At 40.1% G+C, this 27744-nt stretch overlaps 1 protein-coding gene across 1 annotated transcript in view; it reads right to left on the bottom strand.

Moving 5' to 3' along the window:
- LOC122781103 (contactin-associated protein-like 5) overlaps positions 1-27744 on the bottom strand; it is a 95594-nt gene that overhangs the window by 28988 nt on the left and 38862 nt on the right. Inside the window, exons 4-10 of the mRNA XM_044044611.1 lie at positions 24604-24751; positions 23233-23424; positions 13999-14174; positions 13239-13385; positions 11782-12049; positions 10774-10923; positions 8234-8408 (exon numbers count right to left, since the gene is read on the bottom strand). Of these exons, the coding sequence (XP_043900546.1) occupies positions 8234-8408; positions 10774-10923; positions 11782-12049; positions 13239-13385; positions 13999-14174; positions 23233-23424; positions 24604-24751 (1256 nt within the window). The remainder of the gene's footprint in view (positions 1-8233; positions 8409-10773; positions 10924-11781; positions 12050-13238; positions 13386-13998; positions 14175-23232; positions 23425-24603; positions 24752-27744) is intronic.

Genomic DNA, 27744 nt, shown 5'->3' with positions numbered 1-27744 from the left:
AAGGGTGAGAGGAGTCATCAGTGATCTTGGAGTCCTGACCCTGATTACTGCAGGCAGTTGTGTGCCAGTGATGGTTTTGCTCAGCCCTCTGTTCTAGTTTAGTGCACCATGCTGTGATGTTTTTAGTCAGCACACTCTATCCACTGTGCTAAGGTAGAAGTTGAAGTGGAGAGTCAGTTCTCTTCAGCTTCTTTGATAAACCTTTCAAGTGACTGTGGAGGTTTGTCTGGTCCAGGAGAGGTCAGAGGTCATCAGTTTAAAGCAGCAGAGTATTTGGCCTAACCAGGTGTAGAAATTGGCTCAGGACGATTCCTTTCACCACAATCTCCTTGGTCTTCCTGGTATAGAGGACGAGGCTGCTGGCAGAGCATCAGTCCACCCGGTTTTACACTTCACCCCTGTGTGAGGTCTGGCTGTTGTTAAAATTAAGAAGCTACGGACAGTCATGTGTAAAGAGTGCAAATGGGAGAGGGGCTCAATACAAAGCCTAACGTGACATTCTGAGGACGATTGATCTGAAAGTTCAGGTATAACTTTGCAGATGGCAGCATTATGGCGTCATCTGCAGTGTGTTGTGGATGATAGTGTTAAAGGCTGAACTAAAGACAATGAAGCACATTCCAACATAAGAATTTGGACTGTCAAGGTGCTCCAGCACGGTGGGTCCTCATCATGTGTATCATCTGTTTTCCCATTCGGCAAACGGATACTGGACTGGAGTTGCAGGGATGGTGCTTTTAACTGATCTGTTTATCATCATTTTATTGAGAAAATCCAATCAGCAGCAGCCTGAGCAACCCAGGCGGACAAACATATGAAATGCAGACTCTCAGGTGACATCAAGACAGAAAAGTGAGTTACTGTCCACTAACACTTGAGATGATTTCAAGGATGAGAACTAAACGTGAGCATGTGTAGTCAAAATGCATGCACGCACTAACTAACACCCTCTAATGAAAGATACGACCGCCATAAGTTCTGCAGCTGAATTCCAGAAATGTATTTGTGGTGCTATTAGAGGTAAAACATTGGTGGTTAAGGTTTAAGCGTCAGCTGCAAAACGGTTTAATTTATTGTATATTAGGCTGGGACCTCGTGCAATTCAGCCAACTGTAAGCTAATTTGTACTTGCAGCACCATGGGATGAGTACACCACACTGGAGTGCAGTATATATACAGCACACTGTACACTATGTTCTTACATCTAACACCCATTAAGGGAAACCTTCTTTTCCACAGATCTATACAGCTACATATAAATGCACAATTCAAGCAGGCTTGTTTCTTTAATCACTCTGCTTTAAATCAAATTGTGAGAGGTGCAATTAATGTTTACACTGTAACAGAAAGATATTATGCACACACTAATACCAATATCTCTTTATTTACTCACTGTGATCATTTGGATATCTAAAAACAGTGGTTTTATAGATAGATAGAATTAGCAGATGTGAACATTCCATAAAATGTTACACCAAAGTTATTTTAGATCATCGTGCAAGTGCAGACATTCACATACATGGTTTATACTATGTATTATGTGCACTAATGTAGTGTTCAATGATGTCTTCTGCTGCTGTGAGTTGTGGGTTCACGGTTGGTCTTCGTCATACTCTGGTTGTAATGAGTGTTTTTTTAGGTTATTGTTTCCTTTCTTTCACCTCGAAACCAGTCAATCTCCTCTGACATCTGGCATCAAAAAGGCATTTTAGCCCAGTGAACGGCTGCTCACTGGATATTTTATATTTTTGAGACCATTTTATGAAAACCTACGAGGGTGTGAAAATCCAAGTACATCAGCAGTTTCTGAACTACTCAGACCAGCCCGTCTGGCACAGCATCAAACCTAACGATATGCTTGGTTGATGTCCGTCAATGGCTGCAACATAATCATCTTGTACTCGGATCCATCCATCTATCTATCCATCTCCAAAATGAACATCATTTCTATGTGTTTCTCAATCAGAAGAAAGATTTTTTTTTCATATAAACGTTGATATATTACATAAAGAAATTTTCCAAAAAAAAATTATCAGTTGTTTTAAACTAATAAGACATTTTATACCTACTCAGGCAGCTCAGCGATTGATTTTGTATGATTGTATGATTCAAGCATCGCCGTCTACAACCCATACGACACATTTCATCTCTGTATAACCAGGCCCTGAAAATAATGAATAAAATGCCAAAAGGTACAATTTAATTTTGAGAGCTCCTTGTTTTCTTACTGTTTTGAGCATAGTGTACATGAAAAAGACAAGAGTTGAAAATTAGCAGTCGCTGTAAACTCTCTGTACAGCACATCAGTTACATTCATTATATTGGAACTATTCTATATAATTGTGAAAATCCTTATATAATGCCCAACACCTATTAATATTCCCACATCTTAACCCTTGTATATTTTAACATAATTATGGGAGGAAAAAATGCTAAGTTGGACACGCAAAACTATGATCAGACAAAGTTAGTCATTGAAGTAGATGAAAGAAAATTGGAATGTGGACACACTGATGGTGCAGGATGGTAGGAGAGAGAGAGGAGGGAGGAATGAAGAAGAGAGGCAGGAGGCTGAGGGGGGATGAAAAAGAGGAGAGAAGAGCAGCAGCAAGATTGCGGCAGTGACTTGATATCAACTCTTCCGACAGCGAACCGCTGAGAATGAGGTCAGAGGACTGCAGGTGGAGATGGTAAGAGAAGCAACAGAATCACTCGCTATAAGCAAACGTGATACGTCTGTCAATATAAAGTAAATGGTTTGGATTCTTATTGTTTGTGGGCGAGTTTGATAAACATGTTTCAATCACACAGAGGGGACACGACTTATACTGCCTCTTTACTTCTTCTTTTCCACTCGGTCTTACAGATTAATCCATACTGTTGCATTTTTTTTCATTTTAAAATTATATTAACATGTGTATTTGGACAAATGTGTTGGCATATCATCACAGCTGAAAATCCGATTTCTTCTTTGCAAGCATAATTAATGAGAGTGAGTGAGGAATAAGAGCGAGGATTTATGTTTTTTAGACTGATGGGAAATGAAGGTGCAGTGGGCAGGATTCTTGTGACATTGTTGATCAATAATTCCATAGTACCTTTCAGCATGAGGCAAGTCAAGTGACCGAAAAGAGACACAGTGACAGGACCTGCACCTCCTCTGGGCTCCGTTTAACAGCCTTTTGGTTTTTGGGCTCCTCGGGTCATCTGTCGCTCATGAAACAAGTGCATCAACTGCTGAGAGGGGCTCAGGACAGAGAGCCGTGATCAGAGAGTAAATGTAGCTGACTGCCCACACGGCCTCAAATGAGTTTTCAAATTAATAGTGAGCCTGCAGCATTTAAAAAAAACATCTCCATTTCCTCAAATGAAAACGCTGTAGTAATGTGGACAGCAGGAATAAATGTAACATGCTTTAAAACTGAAAACAGTGCTGTGGATATATTATCCAATATTATTAGGATCACTCCTGAATTTGGGTAATTTGAATGTTTTTTTTCCGTAACATTCAGATTTGATATAAAATTACTGCATTTCTTTTGATAAAACTCCACTAAAATTGATTTCCTCTGTGCAGGAGAAACCAACCAACCACTCGACCAACCTACAGTTTACAATCAGATTATTTCTTCTATCAGACTCTGGAAAACCGTCCTTGTTTATTCACTACTTTATCTTCATTGCAAAAGCAGACAAGAAGAGCAGGGAGACAAATGCCTGCGCATGCACCCACTTTGCTGCTTCGTCCCCCCAAATCCACTTTGTTCTTACTCTCGCTGTAGTCTGCAAAAGTTCAGAAAACTTTTCTTGGCACAAACTATCTGCAGCCACAGTGAGAAACTGTTTTTCCTACAGCAGTGGAGGAGTTTTCTATCATTGTGTCAGCATTCAGTTGGCTTTCGGCAGCCTGCTGCCACACGCATCCTCAACCCAGAGCACAGGGTAAAAGTTACAAAAAAAATCAGAGACACCAGCCTGGGTTCAAATGTGAGCGTGTATCACTTAATCTACTACAATTTTTTTTCCAGGGATACAAGTTCCCGGTTTCTGAAACACTTTGTCCTCTATGAACCTCCGGAGGGCTGCGAGCCTGACGAACGATTTGCAATGCAATGTGACAGTGCACTGCACCAGAGTGCAGATCACAGGACTCCAGGATTAACTGAGAAAAGAGACTTTGTAGCTTATCTAAAAGTTTGTAGCACAGTGTGACAGTGTCCTTTAACACAGTTTGGATCACAGGGCCTGCATCCAATCTCCCTGGTTTCTACTGTGGCCTCTGGCTAAACCAGCACAGCACACACACACACACACACACAGAGACAGAGACAGAGAGAGAGAGTATAGAATATATAGGTAAGACAGGTAACAGTATGATATACAAACATCAGCCAATGTATTAGGTACAGCTGACCAACTACTCATTACAGCAAATATGTAATCAGCCTATAGAATAGAATAGAATAGAATAGATTTACTTTATTGATCCCAAACTGGGAAATTAGAGTGTAGAGTCTAAAGGCCCTGGAACTGGAGTGGTGGAGTATTAAGCCCCGCAGCACCAAACAGTTCAACAACAGAATAATTACTCGCCAAGGATAGCCATCCCAGCATTGACCTGGCGACCCTCGACTCTACTGCCCAACGGGCCTTTCAGCTGTGAGCCACTCGAACCAGATGTGTCCGAGGGAGCTGCAGCATCGTTCTCTTCTTCTTTGGTAGGAATGCACCCTATTCCCTGCGTCCAGACTTGTACTGTCCAGACTTGGGTCCTGTAGTATCTGTGAAGTGGGATACTACAGGACCCTGACGTACTAGTATACCAGGGTCCGTGCAATGCAACACGCAAAGACGCTCAATGCAACGAGCGGCATGTGCGTAGAAGTATACCCGGGCCTTAAAGGAATACTTGACCGATTTGGTCCTGTTAGCGTAACTGTTGGCAGACACTGTTTACATTCTGGGAATGACGTCCCGTCCCCCTACAAGTGGGTCTAAAAATTAGCGTTGCAGTTTCAAGGCTTAAGACCAAGTGTCACAGGTGGGAACATAACAAAGAAAAGAATGTTGATATGACTACCCCTATTCTATAGCTAAATGCAAATCGGTGAAGAATTCCTTTAATATAGAGTGTATTACATGGCAGCAATGCATAACAAACTAAAGATGATCAAATTGAGCATTAGAACAGAGATGATTGAATTGGTTGTAGTGTGTCTGAGTGTTTCAGAAACTGCTGATCGACTTAAATATTAAACCATCGCTAGATTTTACGTGAGAATAGTCTGAAGAACAGAATATATCCAGTAAGCTTCAGTTACCTGAGTAAAAAAAAGCCGTGTTGACGCCAGAGGTCAGAGGAGAATGACCAGACCGGTTTGAAATGATAGAAAGGCAGCAGAAAATAATTTGGCTCATTAAAAACAAGGTATGCAGAAGACCATCTCTGAACACATTAAACTTTGAAACAGATGATTTACAGCGGCGGGAGAGTGCTTTGACAGGGTGTTGTTATTAAGTTGTCAGAATCCCGACAGAAGCAAAGAGGTCAGAAATACTGGTTTCTGACATCTTCATCTATCTCACTTCCAAACACAAAGAGAGAGAGAGAGAGAGAGAGAGAGAGAGAGAGAGAGGGGGGGTCAGGGAAGTGAGAGGAAGTTGTAAGTTCAGAGACAGTCTAGTTTGTACTTAAGATGTCAGTATGCTTCAAAACAAAGTGCTTGTCAGATCATAGAGAAAAGTCTACATCTTTCTCCTGCCAGACTATTGAGCTGTTTTTTTTGGTTTTTTTTTTGTATATTCCACAAGACACAGACAAAGTGTATTCCTCAAAATGACAAATCATTTTGTCAGGTTTTGTGTTGGATGTGATCAGACTTGCGTAATATTTCATGAGCAAATTGTTAAAAAACACAAGACAGGGTAAAGGTTTTTGAAATTTCTAAAACCTCTTTAGTGCAAATCCCCACAAACATTCCACAAAAAACAACCCAGCACTTTGTGAAGGTCAGTTAAAAGAGACTTTGACAATGAAGCAGTGACTCTTTTAAACATTATTTCAATTAAATACTTGTAGACATATTATTTAAACCGAGTGCCAAAAGCACTGAAGTGACAATTTAAAAAGATTAAAACAAATTACCCAAATAGCTCCTCAGAGGATTTTCCTGAAAAATAATTACAACAGCTAAATAAATTAATAAAAAAGAAAAATAGCACAATTTAAATTAAAGTTTAAATCCTTCACTCAAAGTCCCTCGTCAGCACCAGGCGGAGGTGAAGCACACGCTCCTGATCCTCTGGGATGCTTTTGTCTCTGCTGAAGATGCTTTGACTGCACAAGAAACAATCTTGTGAGGAAAGTAACCTCAACCACACTTTAATCTGTCCCCAGCCTCCGCTCAATGAAATCTGATGCTTAGAATTCATAAGTGTCATGTTTAATATGACGCTGCATAATAATTCACTTTCCAGCGATTTCATGCTGTTAATTCACATCAATGCTGATGTGCAAAGGTCTTTAAGATGATGTAGATGACGTCAAAATATGTTCGTTCTCATGGTTTCTAATGTATCCCTATGTGCTGTTATACAGAAATCAGAATGTCATAATTGACTGATCAGAAACAAGTATTCATGAAAGCCGTGTAAAAACGAAAACGTTAGTCGACTGAATACAGGGTTCCCTGTTTGACATCAAATTCAAGGACTTTCCAGGACTAATTGCCTCAGATTCAAGGGCTAACACAGCTTAAGATGGGATTTATAAGAGCCACTTCGCCCATGGCGTCCACTTTGCATCTGGACAAGTGATTCTTCTTCTTGGGATCTTAGGCAGGTCAGTCTTTACCAATTGTCTTTGCTTAACGTTACTCACTCATTGTTCTGCATGGAATCACATCAACAGCGGAAAGACAGTGGACAGTGTCCACAACACTGTTTGTTCAGCTTAGGCCTAGTCTATGTACATCTGGCAACACAAGGCATGAAACAGTAGGTGACATCGTAATTTACCTATATATCATCTTAACTTCTCTGCTGCAGAAAATTCAAGCACATTCAATGACCCATTTCTTTAAAGGGCCTTGAACTCTTGTGAACTCAAATTTACAAACTTTAAAGAACTTCCTGGACCCGTGGGAACCCTGTAAATAATCTATATTACATCTTAAGGTTCACAAAGACACATGTATTATACAGTAGCCTGCAAGACTGCAGACCCTGCAGAGAGCCAGCATCAAGTTTCCAAAACCCTTGCTTCTGTTCAGCCAATGTATTAAAAAAAATAATAATAATGTTTTTGACAATATGACAACATTTTCTCACAAAATTTGTAGTAGCAGTAATAATTATTTTTAATAGTAGTTCATCGCCAGAAACAGCACGATATGATATGACCATGATATTGTGAAATAATATATTGCAATAAACTCACACAACAGCACTTAAATTTGGTGTTATTTGTAACATCGGTTAAAAAAATGGATACTTGGTGTCTCAAAAGCGATAATATCACCACGCATAATATTGCGATATTTGACTCTATTGACCCCCGCAAAAGTAGATGTACTTTATTCAGTCACGTAGAATCAGCAAAGTGCTGATACATGCCTGTCCTGTTTTATTTGTAACCAGGAAAATGCCTGATATCTGTTTTATTTTAATAGCTAAGCACAGCAGTCATGTTACGGGAGTTAACAGGACTAAATTGTGCATTTGTCTGCGTGCATTTCCACTTTGTGTTTCACCTGCGGCTTCATTGTATGAGCTGATATTTACAGCACCGGCCCAGGAAAGTAGTATATTGTCCTCTGTGTGGGAGCAAGAAAACATACTGTTTTTGTGAAACTTTCAGGGAAACACAGGAGCTCTGTGGCTTGAGGGCTTTGGCTGCACAGACAGACAGTAGTAGTCATCAGGAGCAATTAATTTTAAAACCTGTGCTTTTGAAATGACATTTGCTGACAATATGGCGAGATGTACTGTATGCCTTGAATCACAATTCTCTGGTGTTTAAGTTTGTTGTTTTGAGACTTTAAGAGTGACACATGCCAAAAGTCTAATTAATCTACTTAGTTCACTTTTTTGTCTTGACATTTCAAAAGAAATCACTTCGGTCTCTGAAATGAAATATTCCATCTGGACGTTGTGTTGAGCATTATAGAGAGGGGGAAACACTCATGCTGGATGTGCAGGTTTGATGGTAACGGCAGTGACGTTGAAGACTTACCTGTCAATGATGCCACACATATCGATCTGCAGGTGGCTGTAGTTTCCCAGCAGTCTTTGCTGCACCTTAATCAGGTCCACGGTTTGGTCATCCAGAGTCAACAGACGCATGCAGCCCTGGAACACGGTGAAAGGGTTTCTACACTCCTGACCGCTCCGCTGAGGAGCAGGACAACCTGAGGAGGGGACATACAGTAAATGTATGCAATATGCAGTTTTATTTGTATCATTTGTCAGGATGAAATGAAAAGATCCTAATAGAGGGCAGCATATATATCATGAGGCAGACTAAAATGATTTCACCCTGAAGTATAGTATGTCAGAAAAGTTATTGTCATATAAAATGGCTTTCATATTTTTGTTATTGTCCCATTTTGTTCTCTCTTTAATTTAAATATACAATAATTGTTATAGAAAGTGTAAAACTTGTAAAAAGGTAGACTCAGTAAGATCCTTTATTTAATACATGCCTAAGTATCTTGTTGTACTTGTTAAACTTTCTCTGCTGAGCTCATGTAGGAAAGTATGACAACTTTATTAATTTAACCATAAAATATTTAAGCTCACACGTGCTGGTGTTAAAAGAGTGTGTGTGTGTGTGTGTACTGAGTGTGAAATCCTTCCTGTCTGTGAACAACACTGAATATTTCTCATCACAGGCAAAGGTGGAAAAACTAATGCCAGTAAAGTTGGAAAAGTCTGAACTGCCACTTGTCAACCAAAAAGCAGGTTACTTTTCAGAGCTTCGACTCAAATATCCAGCTTTTTTTTTGAGTATACTTCCTGTTCCCCCAGTTCATAAAAGCCCCACATCAACAGCACTGATACCATCTGTAGAGAAAGAGCAATGAGAGTTGCCTCACTTTGGATTTTCACCAATAATGTTGAGCTAGCTGTAGTGAATGTCATTTTACCAGGCAAAACAGGGAATTTCATCTGTGATAGAGCAACATCAATGTATTATCTTCCTTTTTTTTTTTAACTGGCCTGGCTAGAATTTGAGTATCAGCCTTTACAGGTGATTTTACAGCATTTAGAGCTCATGTTAAAGCACAGATTCTGAGTCACTGCGTTGTTTAAATGTCTTGGTGCAGGGAGATCGGAGGCCGTCTCCACTCCCGCTAACATCTGTTCGTGGAAAACCAGCCTTGCAAGATCAGCACTGCTAATCAAGAGAAGTCTCAGGTCTTGTGCTTCTACACACCCGCACCCGAGCCAGGTACTGGCTATAAGATCATGGCAGTGATAGGATTATTTTAGAAGTTCATCATGGCAGAGCCAGCAAAAAAGAAGCAGAGAAAAATACGTTGTCAGAGGAAGCAAGAACTTTGAAAACGAATGCACGCGACTGGGGTTTTCACAACAGTGAGTATAAAGTGGTAAACAATGGACGGTTTACGCTGGTGTCGTAAAAATATGTACTCCGAAACTGTAGGTGGAGCACGTTGAATGTAAAGTTTATGTATACTGTAAGTATAAATAAGACACTTGCTATTGAGGTTGATCGTGGTCGGACGCATCGTGTGTTCAAACACAGCGGTCCTGCTCCAGGCTCTGCACTGCTCTAATTACACTCAGCCACACAATTCAACACCACCCAGCAGAGGAAGACTGTTTATTGTCACTTTGAATTTAAGGCGCTCAAAAGACGATTTTGGATGAATTCTTCCTTTTTGGCAGAGACAATGACGCATGAAGGAACTTGTTTTTTTTTTATTCATTATGATAGCGAAACTCACATTAAGTGTTCTCGTTCATCAAACTGTGGAGTGTTTCAGGAACTGGTAGCCCTTTAGGTTCCGCTGTTTAGCATTCATAAAAAGAGGCCGCTGTATAAACAAAATGGGAACATACTCATGGGACACCCCATGCTTAATATGCTGTTGGTCCTTCAAAAACAGCAGTAACACAAGGATGCGTTGACTCATTTTAGATGTTTCCCTGCTCCAACACACCTGATTGTGGGTCCCCAGGACCAGGATTGAGAAACCCTGTCATCAAATTTACCCTGATTAACAGACAACGAGGTGAGTGTACAGTATGAATGAGTATGTCTGCAGCGTGGAATTGTATGAGAGTGCACAAAAACGTGACTTGAAGGGAGAAAAATATACAAGCCCTGCAAATAAAAGAGGGAGGGAGCAGAGGAAACATTAAAAGTGAAGGTGACCGGAGAGAGAGCGAGGAGTGCAGGCAAAGGGAAGGAACGAGAAGTGAGCGCAGAAAGACCATTAAAGGGGGGAAAACATCAAAGAAAAAGAGAGGAGACGAGAAAGGAGGAGGGAGAGACTTAGAGCAGCTTTACGACTTCATCCCTCTCTGTGGGACACTAAACATCCAAGGGAGATCTGGAGATGATGATTATTACCTGGGTACATCCATGAATTTTAACCACTCCTAAATGTCCATGTGAGCAGTTTTCCCATCCTCACGGCGAAAATGTTTTATGGACAATATATGAAACATCCATAATTTATACAAAAGAAAAGGCTTTCATTTGAATAGTCACAAATCTTTCCTGAGCTGTTCAATTTCACTTACCACCAAAGAAGAGTTGACAATCGGTGGTTAGAGAGAGAGGGACGCTGCTGTGAGATGTCGCTCCTTCGTCTTTGTCCACGGAGATGCTGAGACAATCGTGTCTCGAGGTCATCTCCACTGAATGCCACTGACCGTCACTCAGACCTGAACCTAAAATCAGACTCCTGTTAGCTGGCATTTCTCCGTTGTAAGTTTCCTTTTTTGAAAACATTTCCAATAAAAACAACAGTTCATTAGTTCATTTCTATTTTAACAATTTGCCATTTTCGACATTCATTCATCCATCCATCTGTCTGTCTTGCTTTGGCCCACAAAGAAGACAACCACTAAAGAAATGATTCATTACCTACCATCAATCCTTAAAGAGTTGTCATGAGGCATTGGTCACGAGGAACATTAGTCATTAGTTCAGTTTGATACGGTTGCTTTCAAAATTCAATTTGATGACACTACGCTACAAATCAGATCACATTTGATCACACTTAATGACTCACCCTGCAAACAGTGCACATGCACACTAAAACCTCGTCTATCAACAACAAGAGAAAACGTCATGTTTGTGAGACCACTTGTCACCCACAGGGAGAAATTCAGAAGCTGTCCAAGCAAATTAAGGACAACACTCAACTCCACTGATGTTTGATTTGCTGACGTCAGCGCTCAATGCTATCTGTGCCACCTGAAGACAACAACAACATGCCCGTTCTCATCCATGTCGCATGGCCCACACATCTGACCTATATCTGATCTACCGCCACATGCTGAAGTAACACATCTGATATGAAAATCCTAATTGGCAATTGGATGTTTGGGTCCTCACCGTCCTGGAGATATCAGATCTGAGTCACATACGAGTCACTTCAGCCTGATAATGTGAGCGTCACCACGTCAAATGGTCACAAACAATCATTCACACTTACATTCACACCAGCAAAGAGATTCTTTCCAAATGAGGACATACAGTATGATGCAGAAGTCTACACTGAGATTATAGTGAGACCTACGTACCTGCACTGAGCTCCAGGATGGCCCTGTCTGCTTTATTGATCTGTAGCCGAAGTCTGGCCTCACTTAGGTACAACCACGCTGTGCCTTCCAGCTGAGGGAGTTCAAAAGTCAAGAGCAGCCCGGCTTTGTTCCACGTCCTGAACTGCAGTGCCACAGCGACAACCCCAGATGACCACGGTGTCAGTGGGGGTAACTGCAGGAAGCTCTGGGAGTCGGTGAATGTCATCGCGACTGCTACTGGCTCAGCACAAGAAAAGGTCACATTGCCCTGAGAAAGAGAGGCAGAGAGAGAGCGAGAGAGATGATTATAACAGAGATGATAAAACATGAATATTCATCAGTCGCAGAGGCTGACATGGTGTAACTTGATGTCACAGAGGTTTCACCCGCAGCTCCGGAAAGGACACTTGAATTACCATATTGATATTTGCTGAGCAGCTAAACTGAGCATTTGCACCCACATTCACCTGCTCTTTCATTTAAATTTCAGAAGCATCAGCAATTAGCAATTCCCACGTTATACAAAATACATGATGTCTCTCCTCCGTATGACATACCAGATGACAGTCATGGCTTCTGTTTTTAGTGAATAAATCACTATTCTTTTCCCTGCTGTCTCCCATTTTAGTCACGTTCTTTGACCAAGGCTCCGACAATAAAAAATAAATGAAAATTAATAAACAGCAGAAAGTGATGATTTTTGATCAATCACCCTTGTCTCCCTTTTTTTTTTTTTTATTCTCATTATCATTCTCTACCTCTTGTCCTCAGTGATTTGTTATTCTACTCATCTTGTTTTTTTGCTTTGGGCGTTTGTAATGCTAAAATGTGGATGTAATGGCAGTGGTGATGATAATAATATGGACGATGATGATGACAATGACACTGAGACAGGAAAGAGTAGGATGAAAAGCGGTCTCTCAATATCAGCCATGGAAACTCTAAAATCCTGTGTTTTTCTATCATTAAATCGAATCAGATGAGATGCAACAGGTCATCTGGGGGGAAGTTTGGCAAAGGAAGACAACAGGTCATATTTAACAAGTTTAGAAACTCATTTAAAGTAAATTAACCAAGCGAAGGGCAACGGCTCGGTATTATCAGCTTAAAAATATTGCTCTTAATTGCTCTTGGCTAGAGATAGAGCGATGTCAGCGAAGTGCCACTCTCACAATGTCAAGTGACTGTCGGTCCAGGGTAATTTAAAGTGGCCATTTGCCAGGTGCTGTTGTTGTCAACCACTCACATTGACTCTAAATGTCCTCCTTAACCTAAACGAGAAGTCATAGTGTTTGGTCACCCTGATCGTGTGGATGTGGGCCCAAAGATCCACACGCCAAAGGTGAAAAACCTTTGGCGTCCATTTTGACAGTGCTTTCAAATAGACGTGCCCCAAAGCCCGACTAAAAACCTGAACTCTGCATGGCATGTCTCCCTTTTTCCGACGAGGAACTTACCACTGCAGTGACCTGGTGGTTGTTCTTTTTAGCCAGGCTTATGAGACTGAAGTCATTGTAGAACAGGTTCTCCAGACATCCGTGGAAATTCCTGTTGGACAAGACAGGTTTTTGGAGTCCGTGGCCTTGGACTGCTCCCACACTCAGCTGCACACACAGAAACACACAGCACGATAAAACAATGGCCTTTCACGCTCTGAAATGCTGCTGATTTATTGAGTTTATCTACTCATATGTGTAACTACAATAGTCTCCTGTCTAAAAGTTATTTCTTTCTACTTTGATATCAGGAAACAGATTGCCTGCTTGACCATTCCTGACCCGCCAACGAGGATAAATCATAAATTATTACTTCTTAGCTTTTTTCCCCCATGTCAGAACCACCTTCAAACAAGTTTACTGACACTGCACAGTAAAAAAAAGAAATAAACCTTCATGGCTTGACAGCGTGAAGCTCAAGTTTGAAACTTTGTAGTGTTTCTCTTGAATTATACAACAGACGATCGAAGAGTGATTCAGTTTACTTTAAACTTTAAATATACATTCACAAAAGTCAAAACTCCTGACCAGCAAAAAAGGAGGCTGGAAATTGTGAAAAAATATGAAACATGGTCACAATTGATGACCATACTGTATATATGTACTATAGGTACAAAGCTACAACTTTTGGTGGCCATTTTAAATCAATATACAGGGGGGGTCACACTCATATTTTAAAAGGAATATCATTTGAAAAGATGTGTTTTTGTGGGCTTTTCACCTGGTGAATATCCCAGCGGTTGAGCTCAGCTGGTGTGTGAACCTGCTGTGTGTTTTTATTCACAGTGAGGTTGAGATGAGTACTGAAGCGCTCCAGCTTCACATGGTGCCAGTGCTGGTCGTCCAGCAGACTTCCCAGAGCAGCAAGAAGCCGACCGCCAGAGGATGAGCTCACACCTGCGGGGAAGGTGAGGAGAAGAAGAAATAAGTCCCGTGTTCTTCATGCTGCATTTGATAGATGAGCTATGCTTCCAGCTTATGCAGAAATCAGTGGTGGTCACCGGGCTTTGAAAGCTAATTTCAGGCCCAGTTATTTATACATAAATTCTGCCCTTTGTTGCCTCATAGAGATCAATTGAAGCCGAGCTTCCACTTGTTTTAATACACTGTGCCGCTGCGGGAATGAGGGGAAAATAGCATGAGACGATCTGTGATAAACAGCTGATTCTGAATAAAGTCGCCATATAGTTAGATCGTGTTTATATTTACATATTTAACTATTTATTTCACAACATTTTAGAGAAGGCAGAGCTTCCCTGGCTGTCTTAGAGCAATCGACTCCGGCAGAATTACTCGCGGGTGCATTTCCTGTTAAGCAGCTTAAATTTTCTTTTCTTCTGAGGTGGACTACCTGAAACCATTCAAGGTCAGCGTGTTCGCTCTCCTCCATAATGCATTTTTTTTTTTTTTTTTACCAAGGACACGCATATTTTGTGTGTTAACTGAAAAATCCTCAAGGAAGATTAAAGCTTGAGTGTCTACTGTATGGAAACAGTGGAACTTTTTCATCTTTATTTCAGACGAGAGGCGCAGGGTCAGTGAGGTCAACTGCTCTTATTTGAAAGAGCATATATCTGTATGCTGGGGAGCAGGACAGAGCATGATAAATGATGATGCTGCAAAATGATAGCGGGACATAATTAATGAGGGACCCAACACAGCCGTATCCTGTAATGTGCTGCGAGAGAAGGAAAGAAGAGGTTCGGCTGATAGAAGGAGCTCCAACAGAAGGAGAGATTGTTCCTTTTGTCTGCACTGCACTGAAAACAAGCAATAACTGCATGATTAAGCTGTCCATGGTGAACCGACGAGTACAAGCTCGAGTCTTTAAGCTGAGGAGTTGAAACTGAACACAGGTGTCTTATTTCCAATACTTTGTCTTTCCAGAAAGACCCTTGGGCAATATCCCCTAATCATATTATGCCTGCTACCACGGCTCTGCGCTCCGCCTCGAAATCTGTTTGCAAAGGACAGCAAATGAGAGACCTTATCAGGAGACAGATTGTGATAATTGTTTCAGGATGTCACAGCGTCATGTGGTGATAAAATAATCCTCTAAATCAATTCACAGCTTTGGGGAATTGAGATTATGACCAAACAAGCTGTAAAAAACTAAAGATATTCATGGCAAGAAAGACACTGCTGTCTGGGGTCTGTCTTTGTCCCTCTTCTATCAGTAAAGTCTGATCCAAAAAAACATATATATATATATATATATATATATATACATATATATGTATATATATATATATACATATATGTATATATATATATATATATATATATATATATATATATATATATATCGCCCGATGTAGCTGAGATTGGCACAGCACCCCCCGCGACCCTCTGGTGGAGGATAAAGCGGTTAGATGATGACTGACTGACTGACTGACTGACAGAGTGCAGTGGATAAGACAAAGAATGAATATGAATTTGAAAACATAAACTCGCAGAGAGGGAAACTTGATGACAAGATGACGACAGCCACGCCTGCAGCCTCGCGGAGATTTAACTTCCCCTTGAATCTGTGTGCTAAGATGCCCACGACAGTTATGTTAATGACGATGACATTCGGTAGATTTCAAATGAACCAACTCCACCCAATTAACTGGATAGCGAATGTAATGCGTGTTCTTTAAGTCAAATTTGTTGAGTCTGTAGGTGCAGGCAGAGAAGAAGACGTGGTTCTGGGATGTTGGGACTTCCTGCTGTCATGTATGTTGAATTATTATTTTTGTTATTTAGAAAGGAGGATTAAGGGGCCATTAATCGTGGAACCATCATCATGTGTACAGCTATAGCGAGCGGGTGATTGATAAAGCCTGAGTAAACACAGACACCTAATAAAGTGTCAGGAGTGGTTATTTGAGTTACTCTTATCTCAAACCCGTCCGGTCATCCTCCTCTGATCTTTGGCGTCAGCTCATTAAATGTTGACCCAGATGATGGCACTGCTGTCTTTACAGGATAAAACTGTCTAATATTTGTGAGTGAATTTCAGCAAATAACAAAAATGCAAACATTATGCTGGTGCTTAAGGAAAAGTATATAAATTAAAAACTAAAGTCAGTGGCTTCAGGATTGTTATCCCCTGTTGCTATGAAAATGTTTTTTGACACCAAATATATATTTTGTTTTATGACACAGTAACATAAGACAGGTCCACCAAAGGATGGACTTAATGCTTCTATTGAGGCTGAAGGTTAGGATTAGTAGATACATTTTTCATCTTTTTAAGACTTCTGTAATAAAAGCAAACTCCAGGGGCATCTTTGTGGCCGTAAGACTTTTAATGCAGTGACCATGTTCTAACAGCGTCACTGGTTTTTGAGGCCTTGGATCTTTAAGTCGTCTCTCTTTCCTCGTATAATGTTATGTCAAGTCACTAACAAGCGCTATTTAAAACATTTCACTTCCCTTTTTTCCCTTCTGCCAACTCCCTCATCTTCTCTCTTTAGAGGATGACAAAACTCATTTCCATTCATCTTTCAACTACAAAACTATGGATTTCCATTCGTTTTTGTGGCACAGAAGGGCTCAGCAGTACGCATCCTATTATACAGCAGGGGAGTGCGGCACAAGAAAGACTTCTTTTGCTATCTTTGCTCCAGGCTCCTCTAAAAAAAAAAAGAAGAAAAAAAACAAAAAAACAGAGAGGCTGCTGCCTGAAACTCTTATGAGGCAGTTTACAACAGAAACTCCTACGGCTCATTGTAAATCACTGTGGACTAAGTGGAATGGGAGTAAGGAAATGCAACAATAATCACCACAAGTCATAGTCTTTCATTTTCTCTGCCAACTGGCAGCCTTTGTCCGGCGAGAGTCATCTCTTTTCAAGAGTTGCCTGGAGGAGGATCTGCTTGTAGCTTTGGTTGCTCTGCGGTATTAGAGAAAACCTTTGTGATCATGGTGAAACATTCTTCTACGCGTTTCTCTGATGCCATCCCAATTTGGATTAGATTGGATTAGATTAGACTTTACTGATCCCACACTGAGGAAATTCACAAGTAATAGAACGGGATATAAAGGGGCAGCTCATGGCCTAGTGGAGAGGGTTGCCAGGTTTTGAACCACACTCCCACTGTGTTTACTCCCGTGTATTACAGCTTCCTGTTGACAGTTCAGGATTGGACTTAATTATGAAGCAGTGGGCTTCATTATAGAAAACTGACATGTTGATAAATGTAAAGCGGAGAGGAAACGAGACGGTTCTGGATGGTGGACATAAATCTTAATGAGGCAGCCAATTTGTTTCCACTGCTTGGATGGCTGCAGGCAGACAGAGGGCGTCCACATGTGTCTCGCTGTGTTTGTTTGTCTGTCTTTCAGCTCACTCACAGTGCACTGGTCTGTTTTCCCCATTTGCAAACATACATCATGCTAATGGGATTTTCTCACGGACTAAAGGACACATGCGTGTTGTGTGAAATCTTAAGATTACATATGTACACTTGGTGTTAACCTTCATTAGCCTTCTGGTTCTCTGTGTCCAAGCCAGCTTATTTTAACCATGAGGAAAACATGCGTCACTGCCACAGAGAAGCTGGGGACCAAGAGAATCAGGCTGCCAAATGGGAAGAACAACCATAACAAGTGTCGGAGAATGTTTTTTGCACTCTGCTAGGGAGATAATACATCTAAATATGCAGCTTTAACCTCTCCTCTCCAGCCAGCAGCTGACTGTGGAGGAGCACGCTGTGGCTCAGGGTGGATGCTGCAAGCTATTGATCTAAATTACCCCTGTCTACAGACTGTAAACTCCAGGGAGAGCAAGGATGACTGTGTAGAAACCAGGGAGAGGGCGTGGAGAGAAAGATAAAGAGCATGCAATTGAAAAAGGCAAATAAGTGTCACTAAAAAAAAAAAAAAAATAGATGCAGGACCAGAATTGGTGTGAAATATAGGAAAGAAAAAAAGGCAGGTAGGAGAAACTGTGGGGCAGCTAGAAAAACAGAGAGTCAGAAAAAGAAACATGCAGCTACAGCACTGTGACTGACAGAGAGAGATGCTTTTCAGTATTGGCACCAGTGCTGCTTTATCTCAGTATAATCTCTGCTCTTTTAGGGCTGTTTATTTTTGTCCCCGGCTATACCCACAGTCCTTTGACTTCTTTACTATCAGCCTGCTTCTAACAGGACGATGTGACAGGTGACACTCGGGGAGCTGATGTCACAGTGATGGCTGTTGCAGATGACACCTTTTCTGTGGCTGACAGAGAGTAGACAACGCCACCAGGGAATTAATATTCTTCCAAACTCTTCCCAAGTTATGGGAATTAGACAATATTCTGTTTGGGTTTTTTTATTATTGTAGGACTGTGGGGAGGGAGTGACACTGGGAGGACAGGAGTGTGAAGGATCGGGGTTGGGTTAAATATAGAAGGTTTAGATTCTTAGTTAAACCAAAATGTTGTTTTACTCTAGTTGGAACGTTTAAGAACACCATAATGCAACTGCTGGCTTTGCAGTAACATAATTCAACCTTTCTAAAGCAGCAGGCGACTACTCCTTTACATTTAAATTGAGGGACAAAAATGTTGCATTAAGTGTCGAGCACATTATGTACAAGTGAGTCGTGTGCTTTAATGAGACATGCACGTCTCCATCTGAATAAAAATCGGAAAATAAGATTCAGCGGGTGTGTGGAGTGGAATGGATAGATGGCCACAATATTACAACTGTTCAAGTGTCAAAAAATAATGCTCTCATTCCTCAAACAACCTCAAGAAAATGCCAAAATGTCGGCATGTGGCAGGTTTTTCGTCCCATGCCACTGCACACAATTATACCACAGGTCAGGCCTGTAATGATGGTCACACTCTCTCACCTTTCCACATTTCACACATAATGAAATGTGCCAAAACTTTAGTGGGGTATTCCCACTGAAGTCCAGCACTATTTATTGTGTGCAGTTGTGCATCTGTGTGGTCACAATAAAATGGACTGTAACATGTGCTGTGAGAGAGACGACTTCACATCACGATGCCATGAAAACTGGTGCAATGACTACAATCATCAACCTGCACCTTAAATTTATGTTATTATAGAAAGAGAAAAAAGTCAAACGTCCCCTCCAGTGGTTTCCTACTTAACATGCTGAAAATGCAACTGACATTTAAGCGGTGAAGTAAATGTTTTAGGTTTAACACACTGAGTTTCAAGTTCACTCACTCACTCACCTTCTACCACTTTATCCTGCACATGAGGGTCACGGGAGTTTCAAGTTCATAAATCTTAATTTATCTTACATTAAAAAACAGACTAGAAGTGAGGGATATTTTTTCCTCCACATTTTCACATGAAGCCTTTTTAAACTTGACATGCATCATCTATGTTTCTCTAGTTCCACTAATCGCAAAAAAAGCAGATCCACAGTGGTATCAGAGACATACATGAATGAAACATCCATCCACCCATCTTCTACCACTTTATCCTCCACCTGAGCTGACATAGGGCGATAGGTGGGGTCACAATCTGGACAGGTCGCCAGGCCATCACAGAGCCACATACATGGACAAACAACCATCCACTCTCACACTCACGGTCAATTTAGAGTGTCCAGTTTACCTAATCCCCATATCGGATGTTTTTGGACCGTGGGATGAAGCCGGAGGACCCGAAGAAAACCCAAACACACAGGGAGAACATGCAAACTCCATGCAGAAAGGTCCTTGTTCCGACCGGGTCGCGAACCCGGGTCCTTTTTACTGCAAAGGCAAGAGTGCTAACTACTACACCAACCGTGGGGCCCTAATGAAACATGTCTTTGAAAAATATAATTAAAATATGAAGTAGGGTTGGGAATCGGTCCAATACTGGTCAAAATCATTGGATCGGATATCAGTCACTATGCCCAGACTGAGCCATGTTTGGGCTGTTTATTACTTCCTTTTGGGAGAAAAATATTTGTTACACAGTTGGAGAATTATGTCTTTGACATGACTCAGCACAAATGTGTTGTAAACAGATTCATACGTTCATAAATACCCTTAAGTGACTAATATTGGTATCAGACACAAAAAAGTGGTATCGTCCTTCATCCTTAATGTGAAATAAGTAATTTTAGGTCGAATCAACCACAAATAGTCTGGAAAAGTAAATAATAGATGATAAAATGTTCTCATTTAAAAGCCTTATTTATGGCAATAAAATGTGTTTTCTATGAAAAAAACTACATAAATCCCCTCAATGAGCAGGAAAGCTTTGGTTTTTGAGGAAAGCAGCAAAGAACTCAAGCAGCCAGATGGCAAAGTCATTGAGAGGTTTGCCATATGGTGATAACTCGATAGCCTGGCAATTCGACAACACAGGTTCAACAATCCCCCCTACTGACACACGCACGCACACACACTCACGCACACACACACACATTCTGTGCAGGCCCGGCTGAATACACTGCTAACACATGTCAATTTACATCCATCATAGATTAAAAGAGAATACATTTGAGAACATGAGAAAGAATATGCAGATTGAGGAGAAAGTGAAAACAGGAGTAAATATCTCTCCTCCCTCACACTCAAGCAGTCACGGTGAGAGCAGCACCACGTTTACCACGCGGTCTTGTCACAGTCACACGCCCACTGCACAGTCAAACTCACTATTGCATCAGCAGAAACGATGCGCGCTCAGTGGAGATGATGGCAGTGCCCGAGCATTTCAACATTTCTCCACAGTAAAAAGATGTCCCTTCCTCTTTCCAGCTTTCCTTGCTTTTAAGTGATAGTGATGGATAATATATTATTTTTAAGAATTGATGGTTGTTTTTTCAGACTCTGCTGAGATGTCAGACGTATTCTTTCTCCTCTCCTTAATCTAATGATTTATTTTCTGCTTAAAGAGCATTTGAGGCTCGAGGAACATGATGCATTCTTTGGCTGTGCAATTAATCGAAACTTATACGGTTATGGCCCCAAACGATTAGAAAATTAGTACAAAAATAATGGAAACAAAGTGATTATTACAAAACGAGGAGCTTTTATTCTGAAAATAATGCTTTTAATGTTGTAATGGTGTTTGACTGGTTCATTCAGAATTTCACTTTTTATCATTTCAATTTTCAACAGCGTTTCTAGAAATCAGCAAAAGCATTTCTGCCAAGTCATGTTTGGGCTATTTATTTCTTCTTTTTGGGAGAACAATGTGTGTAACACAGTTGTAGAACAATGTGTTTGAAATGACTCAGCACAAAATGTGTTGTTCACAACATTGTTCGGACCAATATCGGTATCGACATCCCTAATATAAAGTATAATTAAATCATACTGAATGCAGTTTAATTTTAGGTGGAATCAGCTACAAATAGTAATATTACAATAAAAAAATTGTGACCCAAATCATTGTGATTATTATTTTTTCCATAATCGAGCAGCCCTAATGCATTCTGTATTTTACTCACCAAAAATCAGTTTCATGTCATGCTCACGCCTGTTCCCAGAAAAAACTAGCAGTGACCATACAACAGCAGGAGTATCAGACTTTACAGATGTGGGCAAAACAAAAAACAAAAAATAAATAAACTACAAAAGCACATTTCACTGTCCATCATCAACGCAGTGTAACCACTGGGCTGCGATGGTGAAGTGCACCAGTCTCTCTTTGTGTGTGAATCATTGTTGAAGAAAACACTGTAGTGACGCTCACCAGCATGAGCAGAAAGAACCATAACTCACGAGTTTTTCAAAATTGGATCAATGGCGTCTTCAAAAATCACTTCTGACAAGTGCATAAGCAAAGCAGCAGGTGGGCGGCAACTGACTTGAAGCTGCCTCTACAACAACAATGTGCTGAATATTAAATTGTCCACATAGAGACAGGATGGAGCTTAAACGAGTGCTTAATTACACTGCATGGTTTGTTTTAGGTGTTCAGCTGACATTTACTCACAGCCAGGAATGATAAATGCAGAGATAAAGATAGGGAGCCTGCCAACAAACTTCCAAAACATGATTAAATTAAAATATCCAAAGTTCCTGTGGACCTACAGACATTTTCAGCCTGGTCTTCACTACTTATATTATACATAAAAACCTACATTTATTCAAAAATGAAATATATGTAGTCCTTGATAATATGTTAAGAATAAAAAACAGATAAAATCCATTTATATCTGTATTTCTGAAGCTACCTTCTTGAAAGAAAGATTAAAAATCCATTAATTTACTCATAAACCATGCCACGTATTACAGACACGAGAATATTGCAAGAAAATCTTGTCCATAATTTTAAGAGATGTAACTGAAAAGAAGGTTGTGGAGGTATATCGTCAGCTGTACAATCATTATCTCTACCATCGTTAAAGCTAAAATATTCAACATTTTATCTTGAACTTGTTATAATTTATTGCACAGTGTATGATGAGAGGAAACATTATAGAATCAGCATTTATACTGGTCCCTAATAAGCCTTGATTTCACTGTTATTCTCTGAAAGGTGCAGTTTTCATAGAAAAATGCAAACTTGATCTCCAAAACAAAGGAACCGTGTAACTCCATATGCAAAGAGCAACAACAAAGAGAATTACTCATATCTTTACTGGTGTTTTCCTGCTGCTACGTTGTCTTTTGCTTGCAGTATTTTAGTATCCATAAAATAGATGAAAAGACACAGATATTAACAGTTTCTCTGAATATAAAGCAGTCCAGTTCAATCTCAGTTTTCAAACACATGCCTGAATTATCGGCCTCTGACAATGTCACCGACAAACAGGAAACACAGTTAATGCATCGTGTCATGTATTGGTGTTGTGACAAATTGCTTTCATCTGTGTGGACGCTAACAGATATCATCGTGATCGCTGTGACAACAGCAATAACAACTTTCACAATGAAACGTTATAGGAAATAAACCCTGATGAGACATGAGAGGAAATAAGCACCACTGCTGTTATTATTATGTGAAGCTACGTTATTATATTTCCGGCTACATCCTGATATTGAGTGAGGATATTGTACCTTGTTGGTGATAGAGCAGCAGTCGTCCTTTCTCCAACACCAGAGTGAGGCTGTGATCTCCCGGTCCCTCTGCGTGAAGGAGGGTCCCAGAATTCTTCATGGTCTTGAAGTTCAGAGAAATCATCTCCATCGCCGTCCAGCTCAGTCTGAAGAGCAGAAAACTGCTGCCATCGAAGTTCGCCACGTCAGAAGCTACAGAAGCAAGATGAAGGGCAGGTTGACTGACATTAGGAAAAGATACGCTCAGAAACCAGAAGTAAAAATGAACATACACAATTGCAATTCTGATAAATTGTCTGATTGTGCCAAAATATAATTTTTCATTAATTATTGTCTTGATCTATACAAATCTTATTCTACAGACTGAATAGAACGTTTCTCATACATCTGCACAAATATCACAGTTTTCATTAGATATTTATTCAAAATCATTTAGCCCTAAGATGAATACAGTCGCACTATCACAGGCAGAAATAAAAATTCATGGAAATATAAAAGGTTTTTTTACTGAAAATGAAGGTGACTAACTTGAATTCTGCTGCTGGTTCAATGAGGTTGAGGCAAAGAGAGAAAAGAAATACACAGTTCTCTCCATGAACTCTGGGCTTTTGAATGTGCATAAACTGGTGTTGTTAGTTAAATCTTCATCTACTGGTTTGTGCCTGAGTACAATGTGTGTTTAACAACTCTGATTGAGGTATAGCTTTAGTCCATATTATCACAAGTGGATGTGACGGATTCACAGGGTCACAGTTAGATTAATGGGTCTTCACAGGCTTGAGCACCTTTGGAGGTGTCACTGTAAAATAATGATGTTGGTGTTTTCGGCTGTTTATAGTAACACTTAATGTTGAATGTGAATAAAACACCTGATTTTCTTTTTTTAATGTCCTTATGCTTCCGTCGTGCATAAAACTGTGGTCACTGATACACACTAATACAGTTACAAGTGATTTTGTTGTTGGTTTTCTTTGAGGGAATGTGAGCCTCTAATGTGCTGGAAAACCTTTGGCTCCTCAGTGTTCAAACATAAACACAAACGACCGTACAAATCCTCATGAGAGTAATTAAATGTACTGTCTTGAAGGCCAAATTTATATTAATGTGCAAGATAAAACAAGCACGTTTTAACAACATCAGAGGTTTGTCTTGTGTATCAAGTATTCACACAAATTATGATGATTATTTAAATTGGATTAATTTCGATATAATAAAACATTCGGCAGCCAGCAACACTTAATGCAGTAAAGACGACACTTGTGTTGAAAATTACATTTGGGAATATGATCATTATAAGCAGTAATCTGTTCCTAATATTCTAAAATAATAAATGACCCAGTACACAAGCGCACCACAGAAAATTGGACTTACTATATCGACATCCATATATTTCCAGTCTCAGTCCAATTCGCCCAGTCGGGTTCCAGTCGAGCGGAATGAGGCGGAGGTAACGAGCAACGACAGGCTGTTCTAGTTTGTACTGGACCACCGTGTCCGCATTGCTGTTACCTGGAAAAGCCTGAAACAACAGAACTGGGTGTTAGTTTCGCCAAGTTTCCTGCAGCAGTGTGCACTTCTGAGGAAGTGGCATTTGTAGTAATTGGTTCCATGAGTACCTTTTAACTTAAAAACACAGGATTTCCTTTTCCCTTTTTTTGAAGTTTTTGTAGCCAACCCATGTAATGAGTGAAGTTTTGCAGCCTTTATAGAGACTAAACAACAATTTAATTTCTTTCATTACTTTGTTTAAAAGTATATAAAGAGGCTTTAAGAATGTGCAATATTGAGTGTCTTATATAATTTTTTTCAGCACAACCTAGACAATCTGATAAAAATAATCATTCTCACCAACAATATAAACACACCTGAGTAAAAATTACTCAAAATGTTTAAATCTGATTGAAGTTGTGTAAATTTGGAAATATGTCACAGTTCGAAGTTCACTTGGCCTGTTTTTATGAAAAAAATAAAGGAAAAACGTTCTAATTTTGTGACCTCTGCACAATTATCGCTACTTTATATTACTACCAAAAATGCAATATACAATGAATCATAACTTTGACTCAACAGCACACAAGAAGACTTTTTTAAAGCCTGAATATGTGACCTACAAACACACCCCCCGGATGTCCATATAAGGAGTTGTGTGTTATTCCGCCAATTTACCATGCACAGATCCGTGCAGCATGAGCACTAAGGTTTAAAAGTAGTATATGATGTAATCCATGCAGAAATGTACTACATGATTTTAGAAATAAATAAATCTTGAAACTGCATTCTCAAAGCTGCTAATAATGTCTCACTCTCACTGAAGACCCCCCACATGCCCGCTCTCTTTCTCTCTTTTGTGATCAATTACACTGCAACCCATTCTGTCTTCTCTTACTAAACCTCTCTTAAAAGACTAATGGCTTCTATTTCCCCCATTCAGCTGCCTGTGGGAATACAGCGGGATGTTTTTGTAGCTACATAGCTAAATATTGTATATCTGTAATAAAAACAAACAAAAATAAACTGTATTTGTGGTTGTATGTGCCTCTCACATCCTCTATACTGTGAGAGTGTGACATTGCCTCTGTCTTTGAGCTTTGGTAATAATTCAGCGACAATATTTTCTTCAGTATCATTATGGTTTATGCACTGTGCAAACACGCTTGGAGAATGGATATCAGATGTTATGCCCTCAGGTCTATGAAATGTTTTGGTGTTTTAAAGTGTTTGTTGTTTGCTGTCCATAGATTTAAGTTAACTGGTTTCTACAACTTTCACTTACTTTATCATGATAATCTGACAATTTATCACAGCAACTCTCTCTCTATTTCTCTATGAGTGTGTGTGAGTAAAGGTAAAAGGTCAATCAGGCAAAAGGCAAAGGCTCATTTTAAGGTATTATAAGGGTAAGGTTAGGTTGAGGTTAGTAGTTATGATTGACAGTGAAGTGCAGGTACTGTAAGTCATTTTCTCTGTCCTCCAATGTCATGCAGACACCTGTGTGTGTGTGTGTGTGTGTGCACCGATGTGACCATGTAAGTGAAATTGGCTTTTCTGGTGCTGCATACAGTAATTGTGATCTTGGTGACGGCTTCAGTGCTTTGGGATCAGCCAGCCCGCGCAGCAGAGCGTTAAGCTCAACCACTGGCTCTGCTTCCTGCTGAGCCGGCTGACGAGAGCGGTGTCTCCTTTACTTGTGTAAGCATCTCTTAAAATATGATAATACACTTCATTACTGAAGTGTATTATGTATTAAGTGAAGTGTATTATGCTTGATGTTTGCGTAATTAGCCTCACCTGACATTCAGGCCAATAAAGTTTACTAAATTGAATGGAATTAAATTAAGAAGAGACGAGACAAAATGACAAAGACTCTGAGTGTGAGTTGTTGTTGTGTGCTGACAGTAAATCCTTTTACAAACTAGTTTACAAAGTCATGAGTCCTGAGCACAGTCGTCACTGAGACCGGAGCGCAAGGTGTAGTGTTAATGTGTACAGTAACACTGTGACATTTACAGAACGGAGGACGACTCTTTTTGATGAAAATGAGGCTGTAGCTTGTTGTCAATGACTATGAAAGTGTTCCTGCAGACTTCATTGCCTCCGATCAGATAAGAGGTTCAGGGTGCTTCATTGTCATCTCAGAAATAACCACTTATTCTCTTGTCCTGCCATTCTCTTTGTCTTTCGGCCTTTTCGGCCGTTTGTTTTTCATAAGCTCTGGAGAAAGTTTGCGACGATGAAGTCCGCTCGCTTAAATGCTAACGCTAGCATAGCAGAAGTGAAATCAGCGTCGGCAAGACCAGAAGTCTCTCTCTTCGTTAAGAAGCAGTGGAATGTGATATCACCACACCCAAACTAGAAATTGATTCACGTGATTCAAAGTTTATGCTTTTAAGACCCACAAAGCATGTAGTGGCTTCTTCGAAACTCCAATTAGCATAGTTTTGAAAAAAAGAAAGAAAATCCCTCATTTTGTAAAAGAAATCTATTTTCTTTGTTTACTCGGTTTGTGCTGGGCCAACTTGTTGCTGCTTTAGCTTGGTGGGTCACATATGTCTCGTGTGTGTTTAATATTGATCGCGGAAGTTTGAATCTGTGATATATCTTTCTATCTTTACTTCGGTAATAATGATTTCATGCAATGCCAGGCCTTTGAGAATATCTTTGTAACTCATTCCCAACCTAAAATAAAACTCAATCACACTAGCTCTGTTCCTCGTGCAGCTTCAGCTACAGCAGCTCAATGTAATTCATGGGAATGATATTAATATTATTAATTAGTATTTCTTGTGCATGTTATACCTATTGGATAACTTATTCTTGACAAATACATAAAAAATTAAAAACGCTGAATTCACTGGTTCCCAACCTGACACAATGATTAAGAACAAAACTAAGATTTGCAGTCTTGCCATTTTTTTTGCCATTTATCAGGATCATTATTTAGTGTGATTGCATACACATTTGCATCCACATCATTTGTTCTCTTATTCTGCATGTATTATCTGTAAGTTGAAT

The sequence above is a fragment of the Solea senegalensis genome, linkage group LG14 (genome assembly GCF_019176455.1).
Source record: "Solea senegalensis isolate Sse05_10M linkage group LG14, IFAPA_SoseM_1, whole genome shotgun sequence".
Taxonomy (NCBI): Eukaryota; Metazoa; Chordata; class Actinopteri; order Pleuronectiformes; family Soleidae; genus Solea; species Solea senegalensis.
The sequence above is the reverse complement of the archived record's forward strand: the minus strand, read 5'-3'. Positions and strand labels throughout refer to the sequence as shown.